Source organism: Carassius auratus, chromosome 1 (assembly GCF_003368295.1).
Source record: "Carassius auratus strain Wakin chromosome 1, ASM336829v1, whole genome shotgun sequence".
Classification (NCBI taxonomy): Eukaryota; Metazoa; Chordata; class Actinopteri; order Cypriniformes; family Cyprinidae; genus Carassius; species Carassius auratus.
This window is the reverse complement of record NC_039243.1, coordinates 16041015-16051009: the sequence shown is the minus strand read 5'-3', so window position 1 is coordinate 16051009 and position 9995 is coordinate 16041015. Positions and strand designations below refer to the sequence as shown.

Genomic DNA, 9995 nt, shown 5'->3' with positions numbered 1-9995 from the left:
GGATGTTGTCACGGGTGAAGAAGCCTTTCTCACAGCTGCACATGAAGCTGCCGGGGAGGTTGTGACACGTTTGGCTGCAGCCTGCAGGGAATTCTGGGTCTTCACACTCATTAATATCTGTGAGCAAATGGAGTCAATAAAATAAATACCAATAAAGCTGCCGACAGAAAAGATCTGGCAAATAGTCTGTTCACCACTAGTACTAGTTCTGAGCAGTAGGTGGCGCTGTAAACTTAGCTTGTAAATGCATTATTTACATTTATGCAGTTGGCAGATGCTTGGTTTACACATTTAAGGTTTACATTACATCAGTTTATGGATTCCTAGGAAAAAAGTGCTGTATCTGGATTATTACAGTAAACAAAAATGTATACAATAAAGAAAGTAAAAATAAACATTACCTGAAATTAAATTAAATATGAAAAAAGCACTTTATTTCAACTAGTTTCCAGAGCCTCATTTATCATTTTCATTTAGTTTAACTTCATATACTAAAATAACTAACACTGTTAACCAATCAAACTTAACTGTACCATACTACTGTACTTCATATGCAACTTAGTGTCACTGTAATAATATATTTTTTTGTAAACTATTGTAAATTAAAAATCACTCACTTCATTAATTATTACAGGTGCGTCTCCATAAATTAGAAAGTCGTGGAAAAGTTAATTTTTTCAGTAATTGAACTCAAACTGTGAAACTCATGTATTAAATAAATTCAGTGTACACAGACTGAAGTAGTTTAAGTATGTGGTTCTTTTAATTGTTATGATTTTGGCTCACATTTAGCAAAAACCCACCAATTCACAAATTATCTGATCTCAACAAATTACAAAACTTCATAAGAAGAATAATTGTTGGCCTTCTGTAAAGTACGTTTATTTACTGTACATGTACTCAATACTTGGTAAGGAGGGCTTATTTTACTTTAATTACTGCCTCAATTCAGCATGGTATGGAGGTGATCAGATCAAGGTGGTATGAAACCCAAGTTTCTTTGACCGTGGCCTTCAGCTCATCTGCATTGTTTGGTCTCTTGTTTCTCATCTTCCTCTTGACAAAAGTCAAGCTCACCAACACAATTGTAATTTAACCAACTTTTGGTGCTTTTGGCAGTGTGGGCAAGTGCCAAATTGAAACCCCGAATCATCACAGACTGTGGAAACTTAAAACTGGACTTCAATCAACTTGGGCTAAGAGCTTCTCCACCCTTCCTCCAGACTCTAGGACTTTCCAATTGAAATACAAAACTTGCTCTCATCTGAAAAGAGGACTTTTGTTACGATCATTTAAAACGTGGAGGAATCACCAGTCCTCTGCTCCAGAAAATGCAACCACCACTTAGTTTGACCACTTAAACAATGTATTTAGAAAAGCAAGATAGGAAGCAATAAATGTCTTCAGGAGAGGGCCTGGCCAAAACAACAAACAAAACAGCAGCTGACTAAAAGGAGGAGTACTTCATAATTGATCCAGGTAAAATAAAATCAACAACAAATGCTTTCCTCAACTCCCTCACTAACCAAAAACAGGGAAAAACATGAGTACAAAATAAAATGGCAACCTCTCCCTACAGCTTCCAGAACTAACAATTAATCAAATAAACAAAGTAAATTACTGTATCTTTTAATACCTTAACAAGTAAAATAGAAGTAAATTTGTTATACACTCCGTGGTTTCAACACACTACTGGGCAACAGGAATACAACTTACTTTTAGATATGAACACCTGACAAACAACTATTTTAACTTTGCACCACCAACAAGAAACTCAACACAGGTCTGGAGCAGGAGAAAAGTGAGCCTCCTTAAGCAGTGTTCAATCTGCTCTTTTGTAGCAGCACCATCTGCAGCACACTCTCTGATGAGCACCACCTGTGGGTCATTTGACACTGCCAAGCAAGCAAAGAGTGAGAAAGATAAGAGAGAGAGAACACACCTGTGATACATAACCACACCCAAAAGGTGTGAACATACCTCAACAATTAATATTTAAAAACATACATCATAGGGATGTAACACTTTGGGCCACTGGGCAACAATCCAATTCTTGATGCTTTGACCCCAGCCTCAGTCCATTCCTTGTGAAGTTCACTCAAATTCTTGAATCGATTTTGCTTGACAGTCCTCATAAGGCTGCAGTTCTCTCGGTTAATTGTTTAATCTTTTTCTTCCACACTTTTTTTCCTTCCACTCAACTCTCTGTTAACATGCTTTGATACAGCACTCAGTGAACAACCAGCTTCTTTGGCAATGAATGTTTGTGGCTTACTCTCTTTGAGAAGGATGTCAATGATTGTCTTCTGGACAAGTGTCAGATCAGCAATCTTCCCCATGATTGTGTAGCCTAGTGAACCAAACTGAGAGACCATTTTGAAGGCTCAGGAAACCTTTGCAGGTGTTTTGAGTTGATTAGCTGATTGACATGTCACCATGTTCTAATTTGTTGAGATTGATCATGGATCAGCTCCAGGCATGACTAAATGGCTATATCATCCTCTTCTGGGCCAAACAAAGTAGTTTCGCTTTCACAACGAAACACAAAACGACTCCACAACATGACGGCAACAACAATACTACAACGAGAATAAAAGTTACGTCTTCTTTCTTTGCGTGAACATTTGGATGACATTACGCAAATATTTCCACATTGTGATGTAGACGTGGGGGCTTGTTTAAACAAGGGATTATATGGGGGGTTTGGACAAGTCTTAACTTTTATAAAGAATATCTCTTTGGATTTGAGAGATTAGTCTTTGCAACTTTACAGATTTTATTTATTTACCAAGGGCTTGTAACACTCCATCCGCATCATATGACCCCTTTAACTTTAACTTTGACCCCTTTTTAATTCATACACTATTTACCATAACAGCCATTTAGACACAAATGTTTGATATGTAGTTGCTAGGAAATAGAGACAAACTCATATGGTCATGCAATCCATCAAGTCATGTCCCAAAGACATAACTTCACATGAATTAAAACACCCTTTAATGGGTGCATATTGGAAATAAAATGGCCTAATTTAATTATCTTTCTGTTGTCTAGACTCATCAATAGTTTTTCAAAGTCTCAGTGCAATGTAATGAACATGAAACGTTTTGCGGTCAGTATGATGAATGAATCTCATCTCACCTTGCTCACAGCGCTGACCCCTCCATCCCGCTTTACACACACACGTGAAGGAGCCCTGACCGTCCACACAGCGCTCATAACCATTCTTATTGCACGGCAGCGGCAGACATTGGTTACTGATTTCTGAAACACATAGCAACTCAAACTCACAATGAACACAGACACAACTATGGAGTTAGAAATGTGTCTTTATTACATGCGAGAAAATAAAAGATCTGAGAGAAAAAAAAAAGTTTGAGAGAAAAAGTTATCACACTGATAGCAAAAAAACATTTCATGAGAGAAAAAAGAATATTTGAGAGAAAAAGTTTTCATGCCAATAGCAAAAAATAATAATATTTGAGACTAAAAAAAGTTTTGAGAGAAAGTATTTTCTCATAGAACATAAAAAAATATACATTTGAAATTTTAAAAATTACTTCTGAGAAAAAAATCTCTCTCAAAATACTTTGAAAAAAAACTCTCAAATATATATTTTTTGCTATCAGTGTGAAAATATTTTCTCAAAAAAAAAAAAGTGTTTCTCTCGAAACGCTTTTCTTTGCTCTTGATGCAATTTCTTGCTCTCGTGTCAGGATTTTGCTTTCACTGTGAGAATTGTGTCATGGGCGGGGCCACGTTCCTATTGGCCAGTCGGGTGAGCATCGTCTTGTCTTGGGAGTCGAACTGAATCATTACACCATTGTTCCGTTCACCTGCATAGAGGCCGCCTCTGCCTTATGGATAGTTAAGTTCAGCACGGACACAATGTTTGGGTAAGATGATGACACACAGCTGGCTGAGCAAGTTCAGTATCATGAATGAATGTGTATTATATTATTTGCTTGCTAATTGCTAGTAAAGCTAACCAGCCATCATGCTAGGTAAACTTGCAAACTCACCTGGTTTATACTATGTTTAAATCAAATGCCAAATTAATGTTTTGATTTAGATAGTTTCACGCCTTATTTAGTGAGTAGTGAGCAGTGATTGATATACCGTTTGAAAGTGTCCCACCTAGTTTTGTTTAAAATAGTCTTTGTATGGTTGTTGCACTACATGTTTAGCTACACTGCATGTATAGCTCGCAAACTCAGCTACACGGGGCTTATTCTAAATATTTTTTACCATCTAGCTAAGGTCTAGAGCTGACAAGGTAAATTGCAGGTCTAGGACTAACTCTTACATTAGCAACCCACAAATATGTTTGTGCCTGTACTGTCATGGTAATTATTTTTTCTTTTAAATCTTTCAAACGGTATGTCAATCACTGTCTAACGTTAGCTAGTTGTAGGGTTGCCACCTTCCATGCATACTAGCGTTAGTTGAAAGTTGTGCGGGAGGTTGTAAGAACAAGCAGTTACTCTTCAGGTGCTTTGAGGCTAGCAAGTGCAAAGGTAGAAACTAGCTCACTACTCACTAAATAAGGCGTGAAACTATCTAAATCAAAACATTAATTTGGCATTTGATTTAAACATAGTATAAACCAGGTGAGTTTGCAAGTTTACCTAGCATGATGGCTGGTTAGCTTTACTAGCGATTAGCAAGCAAATAATATAATACACGTTCATTCATGAATATGAGTGCTATTTTTTAATGTTTAATCTTCAGTGATACTGAACTTGCTCAGCCAGCTGTGTGTCATCATCTTACCCAAACATTGGAGTGTCCGTGCTCACTGCTCAACTTAACTATCCATAAGGCAGAGGCGGCATTTATGCAGGTGAACCGAACAATGGTGTAATGATTCAGTTCGACTCCCAAGACAAGACGATGCTCACCCGACTGGCCAATAGGAACGTGGCCCCGCCCATGACACAATTCTCACAGTGAAAGCAAAATCCTGACACGAGAGCAAGAAATTGCATCAAGAGCAAAGAAAAGCGTTTCGAGAGAAACACTTTTTTTTTTAGAGAAAATATTTTCACACTGATAGCAAAACATATATATTTGAGAGTTTTTTTCAAAGTATTTTGAGAGAGATTTTTTTTCTCAGAAATAATTTTAAAAATTTCAAATGTATATTTTTTTATGTTCTATGAGAAAATACTTTATCTCAAAACTTTTTTTAGTCTCAAATATTATTATTTTTTGCTATTGGCATGAAAACTTTTTCTCTCAAATATTCTTTTTTCTCTCATGAAATGTTTTTTTGCTATCAGTGTGATAACTTTTTCTCTCAAACTTTTTTTTTTCTCTCAGATCTTTTATTTTCTCGCATGTAATAAAGAACCAAAACTCACTCCATACACAACACGGTCTCAGACTAGATAACAGTACTAGTGCTGGATCACCTTGAATACAGCTACGGAGGTTCTGAGGGATTCCAGGCTCAGAGTTTGGATTATTTATCCCGGTGCGGTGAGATTGCAGACAATCTACAGAGAAAAAAGATACAACACATAAACGACATGACACCCACACTTCAGTCCATCTAATGATGCACTGTTACAGCACACAACATGAGAAAAATACAATATTAAATTAATTAATAGTGCTTAAAAACTGATCAGTTTGTTAGCTGTATTTCTATCATGTTAACTCTCATAAGATTTTAGCATGGTAATGGATATGACAGATCTGTTCCGCTACTGCTGAACTTCTGCTGCTGTTGGTTATTGATTTATGTACAGGAAGTACAGGAACTTGCTACTGCCAATGCAAAAGCTGATTTGGTAATATGGTTCTGTGAATATTTTAAAACATTCTGCTGCTGCAAAAATAGCATATAAAATAACCCATAGCAGATCTATACAGGTGGAGCTGGGGAAGGTGGAGGGTTTCGGAGGAACTCTGAAAGCGTGCTGCAATACTCAAGCAAATGCTAATCAGCCATTTCAATGTAAAGCAGCAAGCTCATTGACTGCGTATGCAACATGAACTTAATCAGCTTGTGACAAGTCATTTTATGCTAAGAATATCATAAGTTATCTTAAGGACCCCTCAGTCTGCACCATCTAGAGTTTCATGGCATAACTGGGTATTTATCAAGCTGTAAGGAAAAATATCTAAACTAAATAACTACAAACGGACAGGTAATGCCCAACAAGCTAAACATTTATTTTTATTTTCTACATTTAATATAAATTTAATGACACTTAAGCTGTTTGCATCTTATCTATTCATTTCAGAAAAAGATTTTTTTTTTTACATTTAATATTTTATCTGTTCACAATTTTGAGATCAAAAACATCCAAAATCTAAAACACACATTTAAGTGTTTCTTTTAATGCACTTTATCTATTTGAATCTGAAGATTTCAGTTACAATCCATATTGGTAACACTTTAGAATACTTCATAGTTATTTTTCTTGAACCCTAACTACTAGATAATTTATAGTAGTTCTTCAGTAGGTATGGAAAAATTCATTAGTTATTGATAAGCTAACTGTTACTTAACACAATCATAAAATTATATTACATACTGATTAGTTAACTCATCTTCCTTAGTAGTTAACAGTAGTGAGTTAAGTCTTAATGCATAATCACCTGTTAGTTCTTCAATCATTCCTTATTAGTTATGCAGTAAGTAAGAAACAAAAAGTGTTACCCATATTTATAAAGAGGTTGCTCTCTTGCATACACCAAACTTTACATTTTTATTCCTCTCCATATTCTGAAGGCTTTTACTCATGGATTTGTTCATACATCATTCACACTGATTTATACAACATTTTATAACTAAAATGTGGTAAAACTGTATTTGTTTTCTGTCTGTTTACTAGTATTTTCTTATATGGAGTGATAAAAATAAATGTTGTTTTGGAAATTTATGCAAATTAGTGCATGTTTAATTAGATAAAACCTTGTTTATATGCATACCTATACAGAACATTTCAGAAAACTTGCAATACAGAACAATGCCCTTAATGTTTTGTTAATCAACTGGAGCTATAATGATACAGGTGCTGGTCTTAGAATAAGAATATCATCAAAAAGTTGATTTATTTCACTAATTTCATTCAAAAAGTGAAGCTTGTATATTATATTCATTAATTACACACAGACTTATATTTTTCAAATGTTTATTTCTTTTAATTTTGATGATAATAACCGATGACTAAGGAAAATCCAAATTCAGTATCTCAGAAAATTTTAATATTGTGAAAAGATTCAATATTGAAGACACCTGGTGCCACACTCTAATCAGCTAATTAACTCAAAACACCTGCAAAGGCCTTTAAATGGTCTCTCAGTCTAGTTCTGTAAGCTACACAATCATGGGGAACACTGCTGACTTGACAGTTGTCCAAAGGATGATCACTGACACCTTGCATAAGGAGGACAAGACACAAAAGGTCATGGCAAAAGGCTGGCTGTTCACAGAGCTCTGTGTCCAAGCACATTAATAGTGAGATGAAGGGAAGGAAAAGATGTCGTAGAAAAAAAAAAGTGTACAATCAATAGGGATAACCGCACCCTGGAGAGGATTGTGAAACAAAACCCATTCAAAAATGTGGGGGAGATTCACAAAGAGTGGACTGCAGCTGGAGTCAGTGCTTCAAGAACCTCTACACACAGATATATGCAAGACATGGGTTTCAGCTGTCGCATTCCTTGTGTCAAGCCACTTTTCAACAACAGACAGCGTCAGAAGCGTCTCGCTCCATAAAGGACTGGACTGCTGCTGAGTGGTCCAAATTTACATTCTCTGATGAAAGTAAATTTTGCATTTCCTTTGGAAATCAGGGTCCCAGAGACTGGAGGAAGAGAGGAGAGGCACACAATCCATGTTGCTTGAGGTCCAGTGTAAAGTTTCCACAGTCAGTGATGGTTTGGGGTTTCATGTCATCTGCTGGTGTTGGTCCACTGTGTTTTCTGAGGTCCAAGGTCAACGCAGACGTATACCAGGAAGTTTTAGAGCACTTCATGCTTGCTGCTGCTGACCAACTTTATGTAGATGCAGATTACATTTTCCAACAGGACTTGGCACCTGCACATAGTGCCAAAGCTACCAGTATCTGGTTTAAGGACCATGGTATCCCTGTTCTTAATTGGCCAGCAAACTCACCTGACCTTAACCCCATAGAAAATCTATGGGGTATTGTGAAGAGGAAGATTCGATATGCCAGAACCAAGAATGCAGAAGAGCTGAAGACCCAACAATGCAGAAGAGCTGAAGGCCACTATTAGAGCAACCTGGGCTCTCATAACACCTGAGCAGTGCTACAGACTGATTCCTTTCTTTGTATTGGTCTTAAGTAATATTCTAATTTTCTGAGATACTGCATTTGGGATTTTTCTTAGTTATCAGTTATAATCATCAAAATTAAAAGAAATAAACTTTTAAAATATATCATTCTGGGTGTAATGAATGAATATAATATACAAGTTTCACTTTTTGAATGGAATTAGTGAAATAAACCAACTTTTTGATGATATTCTAATTATGACCAGCACCTATATACAAACCTGATTCCAAAAAAGTTGGGACACTTTACAAATTGTGAGTAAAAAAGGAATGGAATAATTTACAAATCTCATAAACTTATATTTATTCACAATAGAATATAGATTACATATAAAATTTTGAAAGGAACATATAAGGAACAGCTGGAGGACCAATTCGCAACTTACTAGGTCAATTGGCAACATGATTGGGAATAAAAAGAGCTTCTCAGAGTGGCAGTGTCTCTCAGAAGTCAAGATGGGCAGAGGATCACCAATTCCCCCAATGCTGTGGCGAAAAATAGTGGAGCAATATCAGAAAGGAGTTTCTCAGAGAAAAATTGCAAAGAGTATGAAGTTTTCATCATCTACAGTGCATAATATCATCCAAAGAATCAGAGAATCTGGAACAATCTCTGTGCGTAAGGGTCAAGGCCAAAACCATACTGGATGCCGGTGATCTTCGGGCCTTTAGACAGCACTGAATCACATACAGGAATGCCACTGTAATGGAAATCACAACATGGGCTCGGGAATACTTCCAGAAAACATTGTCTGTAAACACAATCCACTGTGCCATTCGCCGTTGCCGACTAAAACTCTATATAAAAAAAAAAGACTCTATATCTAAACATGATCCAGAAGTGCAGGCATTTTCTCTGGGCCAAGGCTTATTTAAAATGGACTGCGGCAAAGTGGAAAACTGTTTTGTGGTCAGAAGAATCAAACTTGGAAGTTCTTTTTGGAAAACTGGGACCCCATGTCATCCAGACTAAAGAGGACAAGGACAACCCAAGTTGTTATCAGAGCTCAGTTCAGAAGCCTGCATCTCTGATGGTATGGGGTTGCATGAGTGCATGTGGCATGGGCAGCTTACACATCTGGAAAGGCACCATCAATGCTGAAAGGTTAATCCAAGTTCTAGAACAACATATGCTTCCATCCAGACGTCGTCTTTTTCAGGAAAGACCTTGCATTTTCCAACATGACAATGCCAGACTACATAATGCATCAGTTACAACGTCATGGCTGTGTAGAATAAGGATCCGGGTACTGAAATGGCCAGACTGCAGTCCAGATCTTTCACTCATAGAAAACATTTGGCGCATCATAAAGACCTAAGACAGCTGAGCAACTAGAAGCCTGTATTAGACAAGCATGGGACAACATTCATATTCCTAAACTTGAGCAACTTGTCTCTTCAGTCCCCAGACATTTGCAGACTGTTATAAATAGTAGAGGGGATGCCACACGGTGGTAAACATGGCCTTGTCCCAACTTTTTTGAGATGTGTTGATGCCATGAAATTTAATATCAACTTACTTTCTCCATAAAATTACACATTTTCTCAGTTGAAACATTTGATGTCATAAATGTTGTATTCTGAATAAAATATAGAAATTTGAAACTTCCACATCATTGCGTTCTCTTTTTTTTCCCAATTTGTACAGTGTCCCAACTTTTTTTGGAATCAGGTTTGTATATTA

General features: G+C 36.6%; 1 protein-coding gene across 2 annotated transcripts in view; it reads right to left on the bottom strand.

Moving 5' to 3' along the window:
- pros1 (protein S) overlaps positions 1-9995 on the bottom strand; it is a 29883-nt gene that overhangs the window by 17289 nt on the left and 2599 nt on the right. Inside the window, exons 4-6 of one of the 2 annotated variants that reach the window (XM_026254758.1) lie at positions 5375-5498; positions 3142-3308; positions 1-117 (exon numbers count right to left, since the gene is read on the bottom strand). The exon at positions 1-117 is cut by the window's left edge and continues 9 nt beyond it. In XM_026254758.1, coding sequence (XP_026110543.1) covers positions 1-117; positions 3142-3308; positions 5375-5498 — 408 coding nt within the window. The remainder of the gene's footprint in view (positions 118-3141; positions 3309-5374; positions 5499-9995) is intronic. The other variant, XM_026254771.1, reaches the window with a different exon arrangement.